Source organism: Sebastes fasciatus, chromosome 5, assembly GCF_043250625.1.
Source record: "Sebastes fasciatus isolate fSebFas1 chromosome 5, fSebFas1.pri, whole genome shotgun sequence".
NCBI classification, from domain to species: domain Eukaryota; kingdom Metazoa; phylum Chordata; class Actinopteri; order Perciformes; family Sebastidae; genus Sebastes; species Sebastes fasciatus.
In genome coordinates, this window is record NC_133799.1 from 27,604,190 (window position 1) to 27,630,094 (window position 25,905).

General features: G+C 39.2%; 3 protein-coding genes across 5 annotated transcripts in view; 1 reads left to right on the forward strand and 2 right to left on the reverse strand.

The window, feature by feature from the left end:
• Positions 1 to 1,992, forward strand: part of bmb (brambleberry) — a 401,249-nt gene extending 399,257 nt beyond the window's left edge. The window contains exons 10-13 of one of the 2 annotated variants that reach the window (XM_074636249.1): positions 595 to 656; positions 1,152 to 1,279; positions 1,380 to 1,501; positions 1,642 to 1,992. In XM_074636249.1, the coding sequence (XP_074492350.1) occupies positions 595 to 656; positions 1,152 to 1,279; positions 1,380 to 1,501; positions 1,642 to 1,774 (445 nt within the window). In that variant the 3' untranslated portion in view covers positions 1,775 to 1,992. The remainder of the gene's footprint in view (positions 1 to 594; positions 657 to 1,151; positions 1,280 to 1,379; positions 1,502 to 1,641) is intronic. The other variant, XM_074636250.1, reaches the window with a different exon arrangement.
• On the reverse strand, positions 1,789 to 8,664 carry LOC141768187 (GDP-L-fucose synthase-like). 2 transcript variants are annotated; one of them, XR_012594007.1, is made up of 11 exons: positions 8,336 to 8,664; positions 7,088 to 7,245; positions 6,857 to 6,971; positions 6,565 to 6,693; positions 5,808 to 5,881; positions 5,574 to 5,707; positions 4,505 to 4,636; positions 3,884 to 3,963; positions 2,898 to 2,997; positions 2,631 to 2,759; positions 1,789 to 2,599 (listed from the first exon to the last, which is right to left on the reverse strand). XR_012594007.1 is itself a non-coding variant. In XM_074636265.1 (10 exons), exons 2-10 carry the CDS (start codon positions 7,243 to 7,245, stop codon positions 2,704 to 2,706), a joined length of 978 nt encoding a protein of 325 aa, XP_074492366.1. In that variant the 5' UTR covers positions 8,336 to 8,664; the 3' UTR covers positions 1,789 to 2,703. The 2 variants fall into 2 exon arrangements, 1 of the variants encoding a protein (XP_074492366.1); XM_074636265.1 differs by having other exon boundaries at positions 1,789 to 2,759.
• A 1,004-nt stretch (positions 8,665 to 9,668) lies between these two features.
• On the reverse strand, positions 9,669 to 14,800 carry serpinb1 (serpin peptidase inhibitor, clade B (ovalbumin), member 1). Its single transcript, XM_074636255.1, has 8 exons — positions 14,740 to 14,800; positions 13,539 to 13,727; positions 11,355 to 11,492; positions 11,151 to 11,268; positions 10,890 to 11,032; positions 10,633 to 10,800; positions 9,831 to 10,531; positions 9,669 to 9,799 (listed from the first exon to the last, which is right to left on the reverse strand). Exons 2-7 carry the CDS (start codon positions 13,704 to 13,706, stop codon positions 10,124 to 10,126), a joined length of 1,143 nt encoding a protein of 380 aa, XP_074492356.1. The 5' UTR covers positions 13,707 to 13,727; positions 14,740 to 14,800; the 3' UTR covers positions 9,669 to 9,799; positions 9,831 to 10,123.
• Positions 14,801 to 25,905: the final 11,105 nt, after the last annotated feature.

Below are 25,905 nucleotides of genomic sequence, written 5' to 3' on the forward strand. Positions count from 1 at the left end.
TGAGTCTGCACAGCTCATTATACACGACTAGAGCTGTAACAAACTATATATATATTGCCGGGTATATATCCATATACTATATATATCGATTAAACCTGACAGTTATTTTCTTGATTAATTGTTTTGTATATAAAATGTCTGAAAATTGTTAAAAATGCTCGGTATAATTTCCCAGGATCCAAGGGGACGTCTTCAAAATGTTTTGGCGGACCTACGGTAGAAAAGAAATCCGATTTACAATGATATAAAGAGAAAAGCAGAACATACTTGATTGTATGGCATTTTTGCTTTAAAAAAAAATCTGTTATTTATCAAAGTAGTTGCTGATTAATTTATGTTGATTGACTAATCCCTTAATTGCCTATAATTATTTCAGCTCTGACACCTCCCCCTTTTTTTATTCTTACTACTTTCAAATGAACTATTGTATATGCGTCCCCTGATTGTGCAGTTTGATGCATATCCTGATTTAAAACCTCTAAACAATTGGCATCATAACACATTTAATTGTGCAGTAATGCAGGAGATTAGTGCTCTTATTTCTCTGTAGTTTTTATTTTTTTATGTAGTCTGTTTTATTCTTTATGTCCTCAGAGATGAAAATGATGACTTCACGCAGCAAGATGACCTGTTGAATCAGGACAGCTTCATATCAGGTTTGAAATATATACTGTACCTTAACCGTAAAAAAAAATATTTAACAAATAATTCCCTTAAAGGAATACTTCATCCCCAAAATGACCATTTGTATATCAATTACTCTCCATGTTACCTTGAATTTGTGAAGAAACCTTTATTTTTCTCGCATGCCTCCACGGTGAACGAAAAATCCCCAAACTTTCACATTACTCGTGCAGTATAACCCAAGTCTCACTTATTCAGTTGTATGCTCACCACTTCCCAAACGCATTGCTTTCTCACTAAAACCTTACTATTTAAACAACTTCAGCGTAAACAGTATTTTCTCAGTTTTGGATTCTCTGTTCACCATCGAGGCACGCAAGAAAAACAAAGTTTTCATTAAGAATTCAAGGCAACATGGGACGAGTAATTGATACACAAATGATCATTTGGGGGTGAAGTGTTCCTTTAAAGATACCTTCGTAGATTCAGTTACTCATATTTGCTCTCTCTTATGTCTTTGTAAACAGGTAACTTTGGCATATCAGCAGTGTCTCCCCCTCGCAGGAAGCCAATATCAGAGTCCAGGTTTATGCCGATTATTGGCACACCCAATCACTCCACTCCCAGGCTCAGACCTCAGCCGTCTCTTTCAGCGGTGAGCAAATTGAGTGAATGTCATATGAAGAATATCTATTTTCAGTACCTCACAAACTATTAATGGGATCCACCACATGTTTTGTGGTTTTATTTTATAGGCTCTGGTTGCTGACATCCCCCCGAGGAACCTGGGAGGTGTTTTTGATGCAGTGAACGACTCTCGGGATTTCACGAACGACTCGCGAAGTGCGAGTCCTACCCCGTCAGTAGTCAGCAACAGGTCAGGGTTTTTAACTTTCTGATCACATCTAAGTGCTTTAAACATGAAAACTCCAAGTATGTTGTTAAATGTTTTGATTAGGCCTTTTTCTGCTGGTTCTTAACAATAAACTGATCACAACATTCTTGTTTCTCTCCCAGCAGCTCCCTATCAGGCCGTCAGCTGTGCAACGGGGTCACCAAAACAGGGAAGGCCTGTAAGAAGAGAGCCGTGCCAGGACAGGAGTACTGCAGAGTCCACGAAGGGGGGCAGACCTCTTACGTTGTTAAATAAGCAAGCACCACACATTTTTTTTTTAAGACTACATGTGTTTTTAATACATTTTATTACCATGTTTTTAACTGTTCTATGAATCTGTCTGTACATGTATTCAAACAGCATTTTCTATTTTGCTAGAGGGCCTTCTCTGCAAAAATTAACTGTTACTGTGATGTCACTGTAAATTCTGCCTGTCCATTTTTAAGTTAATAAATTATTTCTTCACCTATGAATCCGTCTCTGTGTATTCAAAAAGAGCGGCAGTAGTAGTCCCAATTCAATCACCGTTTTATATTTCATCTTCCTGTAAAATGTGAAAACCTACAAAATTCATAAATAGCAGAAATCTCTGCCCTTAAAGGTTCAGGCAAGACACTTGAGACGTATTATATGTATAAAACATTTATTTTTCTCAGTGCTAAAGTACTGTGTGAAAAAACAGCAGTTAAACCGCACATACTATATAACCTTCTGTTCATTAAATAAAGTCAATCAAGGTCACTTAAACTTCAAAATCCCAAACCCTTCAAGACCTAAGGTAATTCAGTGGTGAAAAGCTGAAAAAGATTTATACTAGACAATTACTGAAATTATTAAATTGTACCAGCACCCGGATTCCAAGATTGAAGCAGTCTATTAACAATTCAAATGATTAACGCTACAATAGTGAGAAAAAGTACACATACAGGTAGACAACAGATTGTTTTTCTGAAACCCTAAACAAGTCAACATTCACAGCATAATACAGTATGGTGTTCTAGACTTGAATTTGACTTGAGTAACAGAATCAAACTGACAGACTTCATTCAGTAACAGTCACCTCCATTGCAGATGAACCACCTCAGTTTCTTCCAGCCTTCACCACCACCACCTTCTCTATTCCCCTTCTCTTCCAACAGAGTCATGGATCGACAGACTTTGTACAAACTTGTTTGGCAGAGTCTTCACTTCCGGGCTGTGTCATAGTTGGCAACAAACCAATCACAGGTTTCCTTTAAAGCTGAAAGTGAGAGCGAGAGGAATCAGTGAAGACAGGCAGCAGATTTAATCAAAACATACTTGTTATTATCAAGTATTTTATTATTTAGTATTTCTGCTCTGATGGCATCTAAACAAACACACACTAAGTCAGTCTCACCTTGTTTGAAGGGTGTGAATTTAAAGTCCGGCAGGTAGCGGTGCAGCTTTGCATTGCTGGCTGTCTTTTTGAACTGGCCGTCTGCTTTACTGGAATCAAACTAGAGGTCAAAGGTCAAGGAAACTACATAGAACTGATAAGAAATATTTTGAATAACCACTTTATTTACAAAGGCATGAAGCTCGGGTAGGTAACATTGGAGAAACCAGCAAGAGTAAGGTACATTTATCCAACCGAAAAAACAAGCCCAGTGTTGCCGGCTCTTTTCCAATGAAAGTAGCTAGCAGCATTAGCTGCTAACTAGCTCCAAAAGTCACTAAATCTAATCTAATCTCCGATCAAACGGTCAAACTAGGCAGCGCTGATCAAATATGAATCAATATTCTGTTACTGTAATGCCTATTTCTTGCTTCAAATGTTTTCAAAAACATCTTGTAGTGTACCGTTTAGCTGTAAAATGAGAAAGTGAGCAAAGAAGACCATCTCCGACACATTACATCCTACTCATCACCTCTTCCAGCTCCTTCCCCTTCCCCACGCGCTACAGGTCACTGTCCACTAAGAATAAACGCTTCACAGACAGCAATTTTTCCCCCCTCAGCCATCAGGACTCTGAACTCGTGCCACCTCACATACCACTGACATGCATTACCATGATTGTCTGATATTGTCCATTTATGTATTTGTGCTGCAGAGAATGACATACTGTACACAAAACAAATTCCACTGGCCTTGGTCGAGTGGCTAATAAACAATCTTATCTAAACCACCAGCAAGCCCACCAAACACATGAAACATTATTTGCTTGCCTGGAGTCTGATCCAAAAGGAAAGGTTTACCGAGTTAACCTTGCTGAAAAAACCTCGAACTGCCTCAAATCTGGAACATGGACTATATATATATAGTAAAACAACCTGTTCCGAGGTAAACACCTCTAAAGATTTGCTGTGATGACAACGAATAACTCGACATGCTTAAAAGGATACCACCACTTCCCCTTTAAAGTCCAGTCCTTGCACCACTGCTTTTGCTGCTTCTTTGATGGACACTTCATCCTCCTCTCCAACTGGAACCAGTGGACACAACACAGTGAATTTAAAGGTCTTATTGATAACACTTTTATGTAGATGAATAATTAAAAAAAGTAATATATCAACAGAGCTTTTAGAAAGGTGCTAAATAAGAGCAAGGCTTTTATTTAAAAAAATATTGTGATTGCGAATTAATCATTACAAACATTTTGATGGGTCCAAAATGAATGTTCTGTTTATATCTGACATTAGGTTCCCACTTCTAACAAGGCTTGTGAGCCAATAGTATAACAACGTTAGTATTACATGGTATCTCTGTGTTGTCAGTGATCATGTTGCCAGTTAGTGTGGAAAAAAACAGATAAATGGCTGTTTGACACTGGTGTCTCCATCAGGCTGCAGAATGAGTGAATATTTACCATGGCAACAAGTGACAACTGACATTTGCACATATTATCTGTCTTAGCTTAATCCTCCAGACAACAATAACCCATAAAATTATAATTCAGCATATTTAAATAAAATCAACAACAACTACCAACAGTAACTATCAATATGCCGTGTATGAGGACTCACCGGAGAGAATGATTGGATCGACCTCGGGATACTCTCTCAAGACCCACAGGAAGAGACGAGCCAGGTCCAAAGAGTAAATGAACTGTCTTCTGGGAGTGCCGGAGCCCCAGACTGTCAGCGGCTTCCCCTCCTCTGATCATACACATAAATGAGTACATCATTTATATGGTTCCATGTATCCCCCACTATACCCTGATAGTCCAGTACATGGGATTGGTATCAGCGCTGTTACCAATCTTATTTTAATATTGATTTTCTGTCACAGTTCTTGGTAACAACACAACTTCATAAACTTTCTAAAACAAAATAATTGTATGAGTGCCGATAGGGGTCTGTGTAGCTTTTGGTCATTTGATTTTCCTTTCAGAAACGGTCATAAAAAAAACAAAAAAAAAAAACGAGTGGTTATTTGATTTTCATTTTAAAATACAAAAATTAAAGTTGAAAATATAATTTTGCTTAAATACCAATAAAAAATTGATCACAAAAAAAAAAAATTAAAATTGAAATCCAAGGCGTTTTTCTTTTTCATGGTCAAAAAGGGGATAGCGAAATTTTAAAAAAATGGCTTGATTTCATTTTCTATTTCATATAACAAAAAATAAAATCACCAGAAAACAAATGAAAAAACAAATAAAAAAAAATAAATAAAAAAAAATCATATTGTATAGTAGACATTTTAGCCTGCATCTAAAGCAACACTGGCAATCCTATATTTGGCGCTCTGGCCTTCTGACCACATCTGGTCTTAGAAAATGAAAAAACTGGCATTTTTTCGTTTCTGTTGTCTGGTTACACAAAATAGAAAATTAAAATCAAACCATTTTTTAAATTTCGCTCATCCCTTTTTAACCATGAAAAAGAAAAACTCACCTTGTATTTCAATTCAAATTTCTGTATTTTAAAATGAAAGTCAAATAACCACTTGTTTTTTTAAAACCCATTTCTGAAAGGAAAATTGAATAACCAAAAGATACACAGACCCCAGAACTGATGGTTATTTGGTATTGTCCAAAATCCTGTGTTCAGGTGTTTTACCAACAGGGAAATATTAGATTATGTGACTTACTTTGAGCAATGTAAGCTTTGTGTATGAGGCCTGGCAGCACATGACCGTCCTCAATGCTGAAGTTGTCATGTGGACCAAACACATTAGTGGGAATCACAGCTGTATAGCAACGGCCATGCTGCTTGAATAACGCCCTGTGAAACGTACACACAGTTTTATAGACAATTGTTATTCATGCAACATTGTGAATTTACTGAACACGCTACCGCACAAAACCAACGACTGAGTTCCCACCTGTTATGAACGTCAATCATTCTCTTCGCATAGGCATAGCCGAAGTTGGACTCATGAGGTGGACCGTTGTGGATCTTGAGCAAAAGAAGTAAAGTTAGTTGCCATTTACAAATTTACTGATACATACCAGCTAGGACACTGGTTCCCAACCTGGGGGTCCCGACCCCCACTAGGGATCGCCAAAGCATCACGGGGGGTCGTGAAGCCTTCTCGATTTTAAGAGGTGTAAGAAAACTTTTAAAAAAACTATACAGTTGGCCGATGTCTCAGCATTTCATTCATTTCAGGGAACAAAATTAAACAACATTTTTGTTCTTAAAGTTTGGATTATCATTTAAGATGTAAACTTAGAGAACCACGCAGTTAAAACAATCAAAGAGCTAACAGAACAATGGCTAAGCGTCAGGGAGAAGAAAAGAAGAAGCCTATTAAGTATGTGTGATTGTTAAAAATAAATATAAAATACATAATACAGACAGAGATTTGTATTAAAAGTTCCTAAAAATAACAGGAAGACTCATCTCTGATGCAATATTCGCAGGAAATAATCTGCTCAAAAGTCATCTTAATCGCTTGTTTTACGCAAACTTCCAATTACGTTCACTATTTGGGCCAATTATATAGTTTATCAGTTGTACTGTACCGTTATTGTTATGCACTTGGTCAGGGGTCGTCAGTTTACTCAATGATAGAAAAGGGGTCCCTTAAAGAAAAAGGTTGGGAACCACAGAGCTAGGAGACCACAGGGGCTTTTTACCATGGTCTCATCGATAGGGTAGGTGGTCTTATCAGGAAAGATGCAGGTGGACAAGCAGGAAACAACCTTGACCGCTCCAACTTCATGTGCTGCCTGCAGCACGTTATCATTGATGTAGACATTGCATCTCTGGAGGGGACAGACACATCAGTAGCAACAAAAACAAATCTGAAAATGAGTGTTACCAAATTACATAAATAACAACAAATTCTACTTTCAACACATGTCCAACAACCTTTTCAGACATATGTGATAGTTTATTAGCAGTGTGTGAAGTGTGACTTCCTCATACCCAAAAGTCCAGGTTGTATTTCATGTTCTTGAAAAGCCCCCCAACCATAGCAGCCAGGTGAATGACGTGGGTTGGCCTGTGTTTTTCAAACGCTGCCCGTGTCGCCTCCATGTTCCTGAGGAGAGGCCACAATAACACAAAATGAGAAAAGTGCAGAGACAAATTCTATGTGTTCGTGCCCAAACATATGCTGTGTTTGCATATTAGCAGTAGACAGAAGCATGCTCTCACATGAGGTCGACATCTTTGGAGGAGAGGAATATCCATTCTTCCCCCTCCTTGGCTCCCCCCTCCTCTTTGACCACATGCTGTATGGCTCTGCCCACCAAGCCGGACCCTCCTGTCACCAACACCCTCAATGGAGCAGTCTGATCAGCCTGACAGTTCATCTAGAAAGAGCAAGGCACAAAGATACTTAAACCTGCTGCAGTAGGCAGAATGTTTTTGGCATCATCGGGCAAAAATTCCATATTAACCTTTCAGCATATTGTAATTCAAGTGTTCTGAGAGAAAACTAGACTTCAGCACCTCCTCATGGCTCTGTTTTCAGGCTTTAGAGAATCTATCGTCTCTGAGCAGCTGTCAATCACTCGTGAACTCCGATCAGACAGTCAAACTAGGCAGCGCTGATCAAATATGAAAACATATTCATATGAATATGTTTTCAGAAACATCTTGTAGTGTACTGTTAAGCTGTAAAATGAGAGTTTGTTTTTAGCTTATTCTATATGCTTTTAAGTGATAGAGTAGCTTTCTGCATTGCCATTATAACACTATAGCCCATGCATCGTTATTATGCTCATCCTACAAAGGCATTTACCGAATGTATATTCAGTGGATGTCCCTGTAAAGTTAGTAATGCAGATCATGCAGCATTATCTGTACTCACAACATACAGCTGCAGTCTGAGGATTATAAATGGCTTTTCAACATACACATAATAACAAATGTTGCATGTCTAACCAAGACTTTAGTGCTGTTTTCCCATCACTCTTATGTAAATTGTTCTTAGTAAAAAGGCACAAGGCTTGACAAATGTTGACACAGTGACATGAGAGCATGCAAAAAAGAAAAGGGTGTACAAGTCTAAGGCAATATATTAAATTAAAAAAAAGATCACTGACATCTGTGAAAAACACTAACATGTTCATGCAAGCAAACTAATTAATTCAGTCCCATTTTGCCCAATGATGCCAAAAACATTCTGCCTACTGCAGGTTTAAAGGGACATAAGCATGATACAAACAAAACAGGATATGAGTGTGTTTGCATATGAGAGTGAGGCTTCAATAAACAAAGGAGCGGTTAACTCTGAAGGCTGCCTGACAGGTGACTACAGGTGGGTGGGTGTTGCAGCTCTGCACAGCTGTTTGCAGGTAAATGCCACGTCATTAAGCAGCTCAGTTCAGCAAACTACATCAAGTCACACTCAAATAACAAACACTGTCTAAGTTACTACAGCTAACGTAGTTATCTTACCGCTCTTTCCGGGTTTCCAAAGGCACAGCTCGTGTGTTGTTACCTGCTTGTCATCGGAGGAGACCAGTCTGCACTGAGCTGTGTTGAGTTGAGCAGAGCAGCCAGACAAGTTTAACAACACTCGTTCTCAATGCTAGCAGGTGAAATACGTCACATTCATTCCTCTCAGCGAGTTAACCCAGATAAACCTGAATGTGGCAACTATACCGTGAGTAACAATGTCCCTCTCCGCCGCGTAGAGCAGTAAAACAGCGTTAACTCTGAGCTAAACTGTGTACCGTGGTTGTTCCTGACCTGCTGGCTGTAGACTACACAGAGACAGAGGGGAGCCGGTAGAGAGACACACACTTCCGGTCTTAACCTTCAAAATAAAGTTCGCTGGGTTCGTTTTCATGCCTCAAATAGACATAATGAAGTGTTCCAATTATTCTCAAAGTGGAAAGACATAAATAATGCATCAAGTGTAAAGTTTGACTTAATAACCATTTCCCCACAGCATTTTATCACGATTTGTAACTTTTACTTTTATGCATAAAAATACCTTTTCCGGTTTGGTAATAGCACTATTTTTTTCTGCCATAGAATATGATAATTTCTGTGTTTTTTGCATTTATTGTAAATGTTTTAAACATTTTTTTATCTGCTCATACAATGTATAAAGCTTATTTTTTTATCAGGGAATTATCATGAATCAAGAACAATATTCCTAAATCAAGACTTTTTTTTTTCAATTGATGTGAAAGTTTCTTAGGTATCCATAAAACTATCTCTAACAGAAAATCACAAACACAGCCCATTTAATATAACTTTGTGAAATCTTTCTTATATATATATTCTTATATATTTTTCACGATTATTCTTTGAATCTATTTTTGAACTGTCCATGCTGAATGCTATATACATCTAGAGCAGATGCATAAAGCAGAACACTGCTTGCTAGAACTGGATTGATACATTTATATTGTTTTTAATTTGCTTCTGATCAGGATGGTGGAGCAATATTTGTATTACTAGTGTAGGTACTGTATATTTTGTGTCACAGTTTGTCTCAGAAACACATTACTGAGTCATCACTGCCCCTTAGTGACCAGAAGAAGAGGAACACCCACACAGGGGTCACTTGGAGTTAACAGGATATACAGAACCTCCTCAGTTTATGCTTGGTATGCTGCTGACTTTTCATTTGCTTTGGTAAGAATGCTGTCGAAGAACTTTATCTTGACTTTATCTGCATTGATTTGGTTTCACATTTCAAAACTGTTTTTCACAGCTTCGTGGCGTTATGCAATAGTGTTTAACAAATTATTGTAAAAGGAGTCACAAACTGTAAGGATTTGCAAAAACACATCTTGCAAATTTATCATCAAAGCAGTAACACATAATAAACCACTTACTACATTCATCACCATTCATTTTTCTTATGCTTTATCTATATTTAAAAATCCTAAAATATGAGTTCAGTTCCTCTTGAAAACCCACAGACCTCAGGGTGAACCCACTTCATTAGAAGTACTGTCAACTGAAGTAACAGTCCTTATGAAAAATCTTAACAGTGTAGTCACTTTAAAACCCCAAAGTCTGTTGCTATATTTCACTTAAGTTCACTCCAGTATTATAACGCATTAATTCAACCAAAAACACTCCAACTCCATCTACAGCTACAATTTCAGTTCAAAGGCAGACAGCTCTTCAATTAGCAAAACATCATAGAAAATACAGCCTTAATTTCAAGGATTTTGCATGTTTTTTTATTTCAATTGGCCCAACATCTTCCTCAGCTGGTTCTGTCTACTGAGGAGACGAGAACCTGCCGAGGAAGAGGACAGACTTGGTCTTATTGTGCCTGATGAAGAAGAGGAAGGGGTGGTCCGCCGTGAAGTGTTCCTCCCTCAACATGCAGAATGCTATCATGCCTGCTGTGGCTGCGGCCGCCTCCGTCCCCTCCTCGTTCACCTCCACAAAGGCCTTGTGGGCAACCGTGGACAGGAACAGTCCTCCTTCGCCGTTCATGCCAGACAAATCGGCCTTCGCCCCGCAGAACACGTCTGTCATGCCCAGTTTGGCCAGAGGCTCGTTCAGCTCGTAGTCTTCCTCCAGCTTGAACTTGGGCAGGTGAACGAGGACTTCCGAGTGGACGTCCATGTTTTCCCTGTTGGTCCATTCGTCCAGCTTCTCCCGTGTTAGCTCCTTCTCCAGCTGGAACAAAACACACACACACTGTATTGCATCTCTAGATCATATTTATATTAAGATGTTGTAAGCAGCAGCTTCTAGGTGCTTGTTAAATTGTTGTGTACCTTCAGCAGAGGGTCAGAGCCGTCTGCGGACTCCTCAGGAAGCAGGATGAACATGCTGAGCTCCTCATCCACGTACGGCAGTTCCAGGATCTGCAGACCGAGCTCGGGATCGTAGTTGTAGGGCAGCTTCTTCATCTGGTACATCATCTGGACCGGCTTGGCCTCATTCTGACGCACAATTAAAACAGAACATCAAGATCTCATCGGATCGGATCTCATCTGGCTAAGTTAAACTGTTTTGTGTATTTAAACTTCACCTGGTTGACTTTAAAGGTCATCTCTTTGGTGTTTGCCACATCAAAGCGGTGCAACCAGTTTCCCTTGAAGTAGATGGCATTAACCAGAGCCAATCTTGTCATAGCGCTGACTGTTCCTGGTTTCAGGAGATCTTTAATCTTATCTGGAAGGAAATACAGAGACAAAGCAACCGTTGAACACTGATTCACAGAGTACACCATTAAATGATTGCTGTATTAGTTGATATAGGAATCATTTTGTGTCCAATTAAGTGGACTCACTTTCTGTCTGCTGCTCTACCCAGCTGTTGATCTCCGCTCTGCATGCCTCTGGAGCCCCTTTAAAATCAACAGCCTTCAGGTCTGCCTGGTAGTACTTCTGTGTGGCTTCGAGGAATTTCTGCAGTGAGCAGATAACATCTCATGAATTCAGTCAAATAAAGTTATTGATTGAATATAAGTATCTGTGTCTTCTGCGATACTCACCGGGAGGAAGTTGGCGGAATTTTCTCCGTATAGACGGTTGGCTAGTTTCAGGATGTACGATGCAGACGGTGAGTTGATGTCTGCGTTCAGTGTCTGGAAGTCTGCATGGACGCCTTCACCAGAGCCGAATGAAAGGGCCTGTGTGAAGGTTTGGAACAACAGACTTTATTCTGGGATCAAAAAAGTGTGTTACAGAGAGTGAAAAGTCAGGACATTACAGTTTTCTTGAGCTACTGTAACAACTTGAAAGACTTCTGCTGGAAATGGAAAAGAATCTGGTTATTGGACAGTGGCAACACAATATTTCAAAATGATCTTCACCTTATTGTTAAATTTGCAGGTTATATGATGCGCAATATTACAAGCGTCTATGTACATTATGTGTAGTCCTGTGTTGCTTTCCGTGGCTGCTACACTGTATGATCTTCTTCTCTATTCTCTATGTGCGTTTTTGTTGCCTGCAATTGTAATATTTAGTCATGTCTGCTGTTTTAATGTTGTTAAAGTTATGTGCCTTCTACACACATTGCACTACTGTATAAGGCCAAAAGTATTCAGAGAGGCATGTCCCATACTTTTGTGTACTTTCGGTCTAGGGCTATTTTTTATGGTATGAGCAAGGCCCCTTAATTCCAAATAAGGGAAAGCTTAATGCTATAGTATTATTATAATTTAGTGTTCTTCCAGCTTTGTTTCAACTATAGACTGTATATAAGAATTGGACGTAGTCACCGTGACAACATCCATTGGTTTGTGGACTGCCGTTTTGAAGCCTCGAGTTTGACATTTTGGCCGTTGCCATCTTGTTTTTTTTTTGCAACCAGAAGCGACAGCAGAGAGTGGAGCTAAGTACAACCGAACGTTGAATAAGACATTTTTAGGCAACCAAAATCTTGCAACTTTCATGAACTGAGTTCTAAGGTGTAAGACGAAAACACGGACAACTGCCAGACCGGACAACGCCATAGTAGCAACCTGTCAATCACAAGGTAGCCACGCCCTAAAGCATACCTTGCTTTATGGTCTATTTGACTCTAAATGGGACCATAATTTACTAAATGAACATCATGCTGTATTGAAGAAGACTTGAAACTAGCGATTGAGACCATAAACTCATGTTTACAATGTTTACTGAGGTAATAAATCAAGTGAGAAGTAGGGTCATTTTCTCATAGACTTTTATAGAATCAGACGTCTTTTTGCAACCAGAGGAGTCGCCCCCTGCTGGCTGTTAGAAAGAATGCAAGTTTAAGGCATTTCCACATTGGCCTCACTTTTCAGACCCAGAGGTTGCCCACTAGTGTCAACAGTATGTGGAAGGCTCTTCCCCGTTTGTGCCTCCCTACACAAAGCCTGGAATATAAAGACATGTTTTTCCCAGTTTGTTGTGAGATAACTTGACTAGCCTGCACAGAGCCCTGACCTCAACCCCATCCAACACCTTTGGGATGAACTGGAATGCCAACTGGCAGCCAGGCCTTTCCACCAGACATCAGTGGCCAAACTCACTGTGGCTGAATAGGATCAAATCCCCGCAGCAGGGTTTCAAAATCAGGTGGAAAGTCTTCTCAGAAGAGCGGAGGCTGTTATAGCAGCAGATTAACACCCATTATTTTTGGAATGACATCTTCAAACAGTCACATACGGGTGTAATGTTCATGTGCCCTCATACTTTTGGTCATTAAATGCATATCCATATTTCTGCATGCTGTTGTGTTTTGTGTTTTCATTCAGTCGTTCATTTATCATCAACCTGCTGACTCACTGCAGATAAAAAATTGCCATTTGGCTAAAAGCTAACACATCTCACTTACATAGAAGTCATTAAAGAAGATAAAGAAGAACAAAGAACAAAGAACAAAGCTCAGAGGATTTACTGTACTTTAAAAAGCAAACAGGTTTTATGAACTCAAACCGTAACTCAGTGTAGAGCTTCCAGTTTTCACATCTGCTTTTAAGCAAACAATACATTACTTGTTTCAGAGGAGTACATTGAGGTCAAAGTACAGATGCCATTAGACTTCGCCTGTCTGAAGACACACCTTTCAGTCTGTGGCCACACACACACCTGGGCAAACAGCCTGAACTTCAGAACTCATAAAACGTTTTATGGAAACGGGCCAGGATGACTGTATTTCATAAACTGTATGACATCAGGTTATCGAGAGACGGTGTGCTGCTGACCTGTGCCATCTGAGCAGCAGTTTCTCCTTTAGCCCCCAGGTAAACCATAGCCAGGGCCGAGCTGATGCTCAGTGGGGAGACAAAGATGTTCCCGGTGGGATTCGCTTGGCTCAGAGTGCGGAGCAGCTCCAAGGCAAAAGCTGTGTTCGAGATGCTGATGGCGGCCATGACTGATGATGTGCGGTTTTCCTGTAATGAGAAAAATGGCATTGAAATCAGTATAATTCCATTTTGTAAAATACATTTCAGACAGAGTATAATGTTAACATACCAAATTTCATTGTTGATGGTGTTAATATGAAACAAACTGTATCCTAAATATCGTAGGAAAGAGGACCTCTACATTTCACACCTTAAGAATTTCCCAATTTGGGATCAATAAAGTACATCTTTCTATCTATCCATCTATCCATCTATCTATCTATCTATCTATCTATCAACAAGTTTAACGCCACGGTAAGAAGAAATGGGGATTGAGTTTAATAGGAAACATCTCCTTTGCTCTCACCCTCCCTGATTTCTGTCTATCTTTATTGTCAAATTGTCAAATAAAGGCAAAATTGCTTTTGTTGCAAGGAAATTGTTTTGTTTTTCAATAAATCTGTTCTGAGAGGAATGCACATTACTCAGTAAAATTGTCACAGAAAGCTTTTTTTCCCCCCAATTTGATCCACAACCTAAATCATTTTAACTATCCATTTGCACATGTGCACCTATATGGTCACCTGGATGCTCCAAGACACTGTAATGTTACACCCATCACCATGGTTTAACCACTTTTTACCACTTTTCACAGCATTTGTAGTGAGTTTATAGCCTATAGGGTTAGGGTTGGGTGGTGTTTGCATAGATTCAAAAGATGATTAAGGTATTTAACTGTTTTGTTTTTTTAACCTTTCTGACAATTTCAAAAGTTTTGAATGCATTTATAAACAAAGCTGGTATAAAATGTTGTATTTTCCCACATGTCTGACTAGTATCACACTTTTCACTGGAGCCTGTAATGCTGCGTTGAAATACCCGGAAATAAACCCACCGCACACGTCCATCTTTAAATGGCACACTATAGCTGGTATTAAATACGCAATTAGAGCAGCAGAAAACATGTCAGACATCAGGATTAGCTGACATGATAGCGGTATGTGTGTGTGTGTGTGTGAGTGTGTGTGTTTCAGGCTTATAAGCTTTAGTGTTACATTACCTGATGTTCCTCTCGCGACGACTGAAGCTGCACGCTGTGCTCGCACGCACCACACGTGTGGAGGAGTGAAAGCAAAACGTGGAGACCCGCAAAAGTCCCAAAAAATCACCAAACAATCGAGAAAGCACAGAGTGCAGAGGCAGTGGTTGAAGGCAGGAGTTCACCGCTGCTCATTTATAGAGAACACAAACAGGTTGTGACTGGCAGACTGTGGGTGGGACGCGTGACTGGGCGATAAGTCACCGACTGGTGACAATACATGCCTTTATAGTACTGGTATACTGGGGAAGGGAAACAAAATGAGCAAATACAGTGCTGTGAAAAGGTTTGCACATTTTTAATATCAAATTTATGAGATATTTTCTGCTATCCGATGACAGCGTGCATGGATGGAGAGACAGGGGCGGAACCAGGATTTTAGAAATAGGGGGCCATGAGTCCAAAATCCCCCAGAGGAACCCCACCCATCTCACACATTCCCGCATAGCCACAGACCAAACTCTGTACAATTTTCAAAGTATTTAAGAAATTACAAAATTTCACATTTAATTTATTCATGTAACTGTAAATCTTATCTCCTTTCATTATAGTCTAAATGTTTGATCAAAGCCTTCTCTACACTGCCTGGTGGAAATGCCAAAAAAAAAAAAGTATTTTATTTTAATATCAGAATCTAATATGTGTTATATGTGTGTAATATTGCAATATAAATTCCTCTTATGTCATTAACCCCCCCCAAATACCCAGGAATATTATGAATATTATTAGGGCATGGACTTGGTGTCCTTTATGGCACCTGTAATATCCTGTTATACTAAATTAATGAGAACTTGTTTTTTTCTCCAGAAGATAATAAAACTGTAATAAATACACAATTGTGATTAATATTTTGACAAAATTTCACATCTTCTGCTGCTCAGATCTAGCAGTGGAATGTAAGTACATTGACATTTATACATTACATGTATAACTACTGCATTTAAGTACAATTTTGAGGTACATTTACACTTCATACTTCTACTGCACTACATTTCAGAGGGAATTATTATACTTGTTCCTCCACTATTTACAGTATCTAGCTGTAGTTACTAGTTATTTTGCAGATTCAGATTATTAATAGAATATATAATCAGCAACTAAATTCTGAAGTATTATTATAGCCTAGATTAAGCTACTTAGCAGTACATACAGTAGTTAAAATTGGCCCAACATTTACCAGTTGCAACATTGTAGAAAGGCGTGTCTGTGTGATTTATTGTGTAGAGATTATATCTTGTCTCCACCCGTCACAGAGGCTTACTTGGCAACCACTATAACATAATAAACACTTCTGATTCATGGGAACCCTTGGACTCCAGCCCTCCCTGTTACATTACACCATCTTATAGCCTGTCCCACTATAGAAGCCCTCCTCCGCTCTTTCTTCCTTACACATACAGAGGTTTTTCTTTCATGTATTATGTACCAATATTATACTTGGCACCTTTAGGAAATATAAACACATTTTACCCGTTTAACAAACCATGCCATATTGCTCAATGCATCAGTGTTAAATAAGTCATTCTGCCTAAATCAATTTAAAGAAGTTGCCCAATTTAAGACATATCTAGTCAAAGAATAAGGAGTCTAAACAAGCCTAAGAATCTGACCAAGGACTTGATGCCAAAAAGTATTGAGGAGCGATAACCAACCCCATCCTCCTGCACTGTCTAAAAAAAGAACGACATTATTATATTTTTTATGTGCATTTATGTGCCTACTTGGGCCCCAAGTAGAATTTGATTGGCTCTGTTCAGTAAACTTTCTTTCTCACAGAGAGTGGAACATGAACAGTAAAAAAAAAGCTTAATCACAAAATGAACAGAGAAACTCTGAGACATCACATTTATAATCTAAGCAGGCTTAAACCTAATAATTGCTTAAGAAGAAAATGCAATGCTGGATGATACTAAAATGGAATAATTTTTTTTTATATACAAATGAGTGCAATGTTCATGTTGTTTGAATTTAGACTCATTTTGGGGTCCTTGGTGGCTGCAGGGGCCCAAAATCAGCATGAAGAATGACCAATCATTGCACATGCAAACAGAGACGACTTAACATCTGTCTTCCACTAGAGGGAGTCGGAGGGTTGTGTTGTCCCTCCGGCTTTATGTATCTGAATATTATAAAACTGTCAGTGCATCATCCCACACTCCCATAGAAAGCATTGAACAACTTGGAAAACATGTTTATCACAAGCTTGCCCTACCTGGCTGTTATTACTACAGTATGTTTGAATGATGTGTCTATGTGAGTGTTTGGTCCTCAGAGTCTTCTGTGTTTGGAGCTTGAGTGAAGAGGTAAAAATGGCAATTAAAGAGAAACATATTGGTGGGTCAATATAAATATTGCACTCATTAATCAATTAGTGTGTTATCCTTTTTTTTTTTACTTGAATTAGATAGTGGGTAAGTGTACATAAAATTGTTTTTTTCTGGTCAAAAAGACACATTAATCCATTGCAGTTCCAGTCAAGGAAACACGATTTTCATTATTCACTGTTTTGGAGATTAGTTACCATTTAATAAATTACGATTTCATATATTACAAATTATATTAGTAGTTTTTTTTTTGCGTTTTTTTTTTTTTTTTAAAGGAGCAGTGTGTATGATATTAAGATATTAGATAATAAGGGCTCATTCTAAACACAACAATTCTTAGTTTCAGGTGATTATACACTAATGAAAACATATTTATGAATACTATATTCCATGCCATTAATTCCATATTATATTATTATTATATTACTCCATATAATAAATGCCCCTAAATCCTACACACTGGTCCTTTAATGTTTTCTTTATGCTCTATAGTAAACAACTGTATGAGGAATCTTATCTGCATGAGAATAAACCTCCACTACAATCCTCCCCAGCTTGTCCTCCCTGTAACACCCCTCTGAGTGTTGGGTCGGTGGGTAACTCACATACCAGCCTCAGTCCCTCCCTCTCGTAGGTGTTCTGTTCCTGCCATTGACGTTGGCATTTCCATTAGCAGGAGCATCTTTTTGTCCTGTCAACATGGCCCCGATCTGGTCATGTAGGTTTGTCATCAGCTGTGTCACTTGTGAGGGGAAACTGATCATGGAAACAGGGTTAGCCTTGAGGAAGCTGAGGGAAATGTCAGACCTCACGTGAAAAAGTACATGTGCAGCTAATGCAGCAGTAGCAGGGAAGCTACTCAGGCAACTCAGTTATATACTGTAGTTACTTGTTGCACAGACATCAGAAGTTAGACATTATAGTGTTCTTCAACTGTGGGGTTAAGACCTCACATGGGGTCTGACATGCAGACAGGCTCAAGAATGATTTCTATCACTTCATATTACAATTTGCTAGATGTTTTTTCAAGATAAAAGTGCTGAAATAGATTTGGTTTCTTCTGAAACTTTTGCGTCTCCGTTACAAGTTAAATTCAAGTTTTTAGAAGAATTTACGTTCCATTTGTACAAATTGAACCACTTGTATGCTGTAATTATTGTTTTGACACATTTTTTTATGTTTAACTTAAAAACGTAAGCTTAAAACCCATATAAAGTCACTCTTTTCCCACCATATAAACTTTGAGGTCTATTCACATGGGTCCGATCTTTAAAAGGAGATCTTGCAAATTTTGAGCTTCTCTCTCAAGCTCTCTTTTAGGTTTTTCTGTCGCGTTCAAAAAGTACAGAGTGAACAGTGGGTGCCCCATTTTAACAATTATCACGCCTCGTCCATCGCTATGACGGCAGGCTTTTCGCCCCGCCTTCACAATGTAGTCATTTGGAACAACTATGAACACTTCTGCCTTCATACGTGGTCAGACGACACTAGTTAGTTTCAAGCATAACCCGGCCTTTAGTCCCTTTTATGGGTAACCATTCAAAAACACACAATCCCATTCATTCCAATGATGCGACTCGATGGATGTCTTTTATTAGATCCTCCCTGACAAGTAAACTGTTCGTACTGGCTAACGCTCCTCAAGAGAAACAGAAGACATTATATGACTGTTTTTACAAGCTGCCTAGAACTCCCCATGACTAAATTGACTTTGGCATGTTAAACCAGTGGGGTGCCCCTTTAAATGGATAATCAGCATTTCAACCAATCACAATTAACATTAAATGAATCCGAAAACAGAATCGGAAAACAAACCTCTTTGTTCAGTTTGAGAGTGACAACTGGTGCCTTTAACTGACCTAGAAGTCAATGGTGGCACACTTGTTCAATATGTTACACTTGGCCAGAGGAGATAGGGCCTGTTGGCAGAGTATATGACCTTTCATAAATCTCATCATTGTTATTCATATTTATTTACGAGTGTGAGATGAAAGCGTAGCAGCGTGCCGACAGCAGGCGGGGGCTTAGGGGAGTGTGTGTGTGTGTGTGTGTGTGTGTTTCACATTGTTTAACTTACTTTACCTTTGTCCTTCAGCAGGCTCATGAAGGACACTTTAATGCCCCAGACCAGCAGTTAACAGTTATAAACTCTGGGGGACCATGGCTTAAAGGGCACAAATTACAAAACAATAATGGCTTGTATCTCTTAAAACCAGCTCGCTGAACTGCGGCAGACATGACACAGGAGGCCTGAGCCGGAAAAACAGAAGTCTGTATAAGTTGTAGAAAAAACTGTATGCGAGAGAGTGAGCAGATGTGATGTGATGAGTTGTTTGTTGGCTGTTGGTGTAAAGCCAAGGTTTAACAGCTTACCTTACTGAACATGAATTTATGGGACATCAGATATAACTTGATTCCAACCTTGAGCACACTTCGGTAGTCTGAGTTCTTGGAAAAAGCCAGAGGTGACAGAGTTGGTCTGGACTTTTACTGTGGCCTTGCTTTGCCTTTTAAAGCTAAATATAAATAGTTGTTCTACTTTCTGGGAAAGGCGCCGATTTGCTTTCTTTTTGAAAGTGAAATGAGAACATCGATATGAACCCCATGTCGGTTAGTGAGTTTCAGTTTCAGCTCCTTATTTTAGCTGTCCGGCCCACAACTTTACGCTTTTGGTTCCCTCTCATCGCTCTCCTAGCATTACTTTCATTGCAGCAGGCAGCTGTTTTAAGTCAATAAACCCTTAACACGATCTGCTCAGCACTGAACGACACACCATTGGTGACCTTGAAAGTGACACACCAGAAAAAAACAAAACAGAAAAGGCCACTCGTCTACCGGCAATGGGAAAGAAGTCTATCGCCTATATTAGCAGGTTTTCCTGTGTTTAAAAAAACCTGCATTTACATGCTAATTTTGGTGGACAAAGGGTATTAGCAATTAGCTGGTGGAGCATTTGGCAGCTAAAGAGCCAAACATTTCCCTCAGGAGTTGGTAGAGATGCACAGACTGTATATAAGAAGTGGACGTAGTCACCTTGACGTCCTCCATTGGTTTGTAGACTTGAAGCCTTGAGTTCTGCATTTTGGCCGTCACCATCTTAGTTTTTTGCAACCAGAAGTGAGACGAGAGGGTGGCGATAAGTATAACCAAACAGACCCGTCGGTTGCCCACTGGTAGAGACCAAAAACAGAGCTAAGCCAAGAACTGAACAAAAAGTGAGTAATGGACATAAATCCACCATGTGGTCAGAAACGTGACTCCAAATGAATGATAATGTTGTTCCGTAACTGATGGATGTGTAAATAAGTAACTGCTTGCTAATGAGTTTAGCATATCGACTTCAAACGTGATGTTTCTACAACCTACAGGTGGCCAAACAAATTAATTATTGCAGGTTTAATTTTGGAGCTAGAGTCAGGACGTGTTTAACCTTGCTTAATATAATAACTGTTTTTCACATTTCTGTTTATATACCGATTAACCAAATGAACGAGTGTATCTTAGTGGTTTAGAGGTGCTGGTAGCTTTATTTTTTTAACTTTGAACATAGCCAGGGTAGGGGTTTTTATTTCTTAAAGAAAGCAAGTACTTTCATTTTCCAAAATTATCTACTCCTTTAAATTATTTTTGGCCACCATGAGGCTAAACAAATCCAAAACAAGCTGATAGACACACACCCTTGACATATTATCACCTTATAAAGTTGTTATGGCTAACATTTAGCAAACACAACACAAAATGATCATTCATTTGGAGTTCTGTTGTGCCCACCTGATGAATGCAAGTCAAATATTCACTCTCCACTTAGCTTTGTTTGCTAAAAATACAACTTCCTGCTGCAAATTGGGTTGATAAGAGCGCTGAGACTGAACCAAACGGTAAATGGTGCAGTGAAACCAAAACTACCATCTAATAAGCTCCGTAGAGCTGCAGAGTCGGGTGATAATTCTCTGTTGGTTCATCAATTAGTCACATTACATGGAGTCATTTGATTAATATAAAATATTACTTAGTGGAGCTTTAAATTAAATCTTCAGTGAAGGCAAAATGTTCATGCATGGCGGGTTAGTGAGTGCAAGTCTGTATCTGCATGTACAAAATGTGTACGGGTGTGTCTATATCTGACTGAATATATGCTGAACACACGGTGCCATGGTGAATAGTTCATGGCATATCACCAGATACTACCTTAGCTGCATGTTCACAATACTGACCTCAGCTTAATGCACGACTCCAGAGTTATTAAATGCGCCCCTTAGCTGCAATTAAATAAGGTGTTATGCACTTGATACAGATTCTGGAGCCATTCAGCTGCTCAGTTTGAATCAACAGAAGGTGAACACTGTGTACCAGCTCTTTCTGTGTTTGCTCAGATTTCTCCGGCTATTTAGCTAAGCACTTACACACTTGTCAAAGAACTTGTTTGTAATTACATGCTCTTATTTGCAGAATTACATCTGATGTTGCTGCTACAGAATATACACCTTAGATGGTAACTTATGCCTTCAGCTGTCAGTGCTATGGTTGTGAAGTATCCACAGAGGATCATTCAGCAAAGCACAAATTGGTCTAAGAATACAGTTAAGACTTATGCATGTGTGCAGCATGTGTTTATGATTCGGTGAGGTAGCGGTTTCATAAGATTTAACCCAATTCTCCTGACCTCCGCAATTAGAAAGTTATCAAGTTGTCTATAGCAAGCAGTAATGCAGAACAAACGAACAAGGTGGAAGTTAAGAGTGTTCACATACAGTATTTATACTGTATATTTCTATGTAAAGTTTTGAGCAACTACATCTAATTTTAACACATACTCTGTGCAGTGTGAAAGCAGGTAAACATTGAAATAGCAGATTCAGATATAGAAAACCTCAGGCATTGGTAAAGGTCCAAAAAGCGGGAAAAAAATACAGAGCGTCTGCATCCAATCACGCCCTGATCATATGCACCCTCATATATTATATTACTTTTTGTTTGTTGGAACTTGCAAGATGCAATCATTCTACCTTTCAAGCCACATATGGGACTCAATATCAATTTTGATTAATACATTAAAATTAAAATGAGTAAAAATGGAATGAAAAATGTTTTAATCAAATATTTATTATTTATCCATGCACTTTAAGCGGTTGAATACAATTACCTTGCATAGAAATACACAGTCTGAGTGGAGTGTGTGTTTTGTTCTTGTATTAGACATTTCCACGGTGAATGGGTCGATGTGTAACAACGAAAAACATGTAATCCATAAGATTTCTTAACCCCTTTAAGCAATTAACACATTCAAGTAATTGGCCACAGAGAGGGCCTGTGGGCAGCTTACACTCAGCCTAATAAAATGACAAATTGAACAATATGAACTTAATACACAATATTTACATTATACCATACTACTTTAAAAACTTTTGTAATAACTAAAAACCATAAACTGTATATAAGAAGTGGACGTAGTCATCATGACATCACCCATTGCCTCGAGTTCGGCATTTTGGTGATCGCCATCTTGGTTTTTGGCAACCAGAATTGACACGAGAGGGTGGAGCTAAGTACAACCGAACGCTGAACAAGAAATTTTTAGGCGACCAAAATGTTACAATTAACTTTCATGAAATGAAAATTCACTGTGAAAGGGATAAAGTTGTAAGACGAAAACACGGACAACTCTCAGACCGGACAAAGCCGTGGTAGCGACCTGTCAGTCACATGGTATCTACGCCCTAAAGCATCCCCTGCTTTATGGTCTATTTGACTCTAAATGGGACCATAATTTACTAAATGAACATCATGCTGTAATGAAGAAGACTTGAAACTAGCGATTGAGACCATAAACTCATGTTTATAATGTTTACTGAGATAATAAATCAAGTGAGAAGTAGGCTCATTTTCTCATAGGCTTCTATACAATCAGACTTATTTTTGCAACCAGAGGAGTCGCTGGATATTAGAGAGAATGCAGGTTTAAGGCACTTCAGCATTGGCTTCACTTCTTAGACCCGGAGGTTTATTTTACGTGTCAAAGGGTTAACTAGTTAGCTATCTTCCAGATGTCATTGACCAGACAGATTCTTAAAAAGCCTTGAATCATCCATCATTCTAAACAACAGCAGTTTTGATATCCCGCATAACGATCCGATTGGCTTGAGAGTTTGGTAGTTTGCGAACAACAACATCTGACTGGATAGAAGCCTATCGCTCTTCCAGTTTGTTTTTTTGCATCATTACATACAATGAATGAATAGTAGGAAAGAAGTCATAGATGCATGTTTACAGTTAGCCTAGACTACTTTTCTTGAACAGTATATGCTGATTCAGCAACCAATGTTCACACAGCAACTGTTGTCTATTAATTTACCACTCTGTCATCACTTGACTGTAACCAGGCAGCAGAACCATAAATGTGCTACAGATTTCTAGACATGAGATCATGTCATGTGAGTGTACCGTATTGACCATCTCCATCCTCCACGAATGCGCTTCAGGTCAAGACGAACACTGGTGCCCTCAATTCTGTCGGCCGAGGGAAGACGCCACTGCAGCCGACCGCCGTAGCCGACCGCCGTAGTCAGCTGGCATGCCGGCCTCTTTGTGCCCACACAGCTGTGACCTTCTCAGGGATCACAAAGGAATCTGCCCTCCTGATTGATATTCCAGGTTAGATTAAGTGTGGCACCTGGAAATCTGTGTCAGCCGTCAGCCTCCAAAGTCTGATTCTTTTGTTTTGCAGCTCGCGTGTGAGCAGTCAGCGGCTGAGAGAAATAGGCCTATACACTTGATGCAATGTCAGTGACCCTCGCAGCAATCGTGATATGATACATCTTAAAAACCCTGCCGCCACCATACCAGACGGTTTACGCAGCAGATTAAGCTGAAAATACCTCGCAATAAACGCAGCTCTCAAAATTGACGTGAATGTACGCCCGCATTTCAGCCAGTGTGTCTGCTTCATGACTTCCTGTCTGGGAAACTGTGTTACATGGCTCTGTTGTACAACGTGTGATCTCAAGATTTGTTTGTTTTAGGAGATTTTTCTTATTATGAACAGTGTTATTTTTTCGTGACGTGGTAGCGTTGGTTTTTAATGCCTTTCTGTTTTGAAGAAAAAGTATTTTTCAAATATTTTTTAAATTGTGTAAAAAAGTTTTGGATAAGTAAAATCCCAAATTTTCTTTACATTGCACAAAACTGAAAAGATAAAATACATGAAATAAGAGCAGCTTAAAGATAGGTCTGTTTCATTCTAAAAATTATATTACCACATAATTGTCAATGTAATTTACCTTGATCAACATTAATAAACTCAATTTTAAATGTAATAGAGTAATTTTATTGAAAGGAGATTTGCCTTTTGAAGGGTTTTTTTAAATTTTTTTTAGTTCATGGTCTTTTGGTATGTCATGGTATAAATGAATAACAAATGTTGGCTGTGTGGTAAAAGCAGACATGCTGGTTCTTGAAAGCCCAGTTTAAACTAGACTATGGGGCGTGAAGGCAGGTGGTGGTGGTCAGGTCAGCCAGCAGCTGTTTGTTTAACTGTGTTATCATTTGTTTGCTTTATATTTGTTTTATTCTATTTACAGATGCAGACTTCTCGGCTGTTCCCGTCATTATACAGGATGTTGCTTTTTAGGTCTGAACAACAGTGTCTGGCACACTTTATCTTATCTCTCAGTGAGTTATGGAGCTGTTCATGGAAGCTGCAGCTTTGAGTGTTCCTTTAGCTGCAGCTCGTCTTGTTGGCATTTTTTGTGACATACACAGGGCATAACACAGAGTGTAACAATACCCTGTGCTGTCTCATTTCCTTTGCCACACATTACTATTAATCCAAGATAATCTAATTGAGTGTGAGCTAAATATAGCACAAGTGGAAGACAACACATTTGGCCCGGGGCGACACTTTTGGACCGATGTAAAGCGCTGTTAAACCCTTACAGCAACAGGCACCGGTGTGACCAATTAGCACAGAGAGAGAGAAGGTGGAGGGACAGGAGGGCGACAGAGGGGTAAGGGAGGATTCAGTGTCAGGACTAAAACTGAGCTCCCTAATGGGAAGGTCAGGAGAACAACAAATGATGGTGATAAACACAACAGATGATTATGAGGCAACACTGTGAAAGCCTGGAGCATCTTGTTTCATTGAAAGTCCCGTGTTTTTTGACCCACCCATCCACCCCGACCTTCTCCCTCCGCAACGTTTCTCGCTCTTTTTACTTCCTGGTTCACGATTGTGTGGATTACATACAAATTGATTTTGTGGGTTGTATACAAATTACAGTGCATTGTTTTTCATAGGTATAGCTACTCCATGATATTGCCATATCAACTTGGCAATAATGTTGTGTTAAAAGCTTGTTTCCACTGTTTTCAAATGCCCCCCCCTCACAGGTACTGCATTTAGCATAGAAAAATATGCTCTAATCATAACATGGCAAAATCAGGCCCAACAGGCAACAACAGCTGTCAGCACACAGTTTTTCATCGCTGAAATTAAGCGTAAGTTTGGAGCGTTATTTCGCCTCCTACTCAACAAGCTAGTGTGATATTGTTGGTACCAATGGCTTCCTTAGGTTTTCTAGTTTCATAAGATGATTTAAAACTCAGCTCAAGTACAACAAACAAGGAGAGTATTTTTTTTAAAACCCCTCTCTGTATCTTTCCTTATTTCAGCCCCCCCTAGTCTCCCCCAGGCTGTATCTGTCTCCCACTCCCAGTCTTTCATCCCTCCTCTTGCAGAGACACATGGCACTCTGGCATGCCACTCGTTCCATTATAACAAGCCACATTCCCTGGAACACTTCCTCCG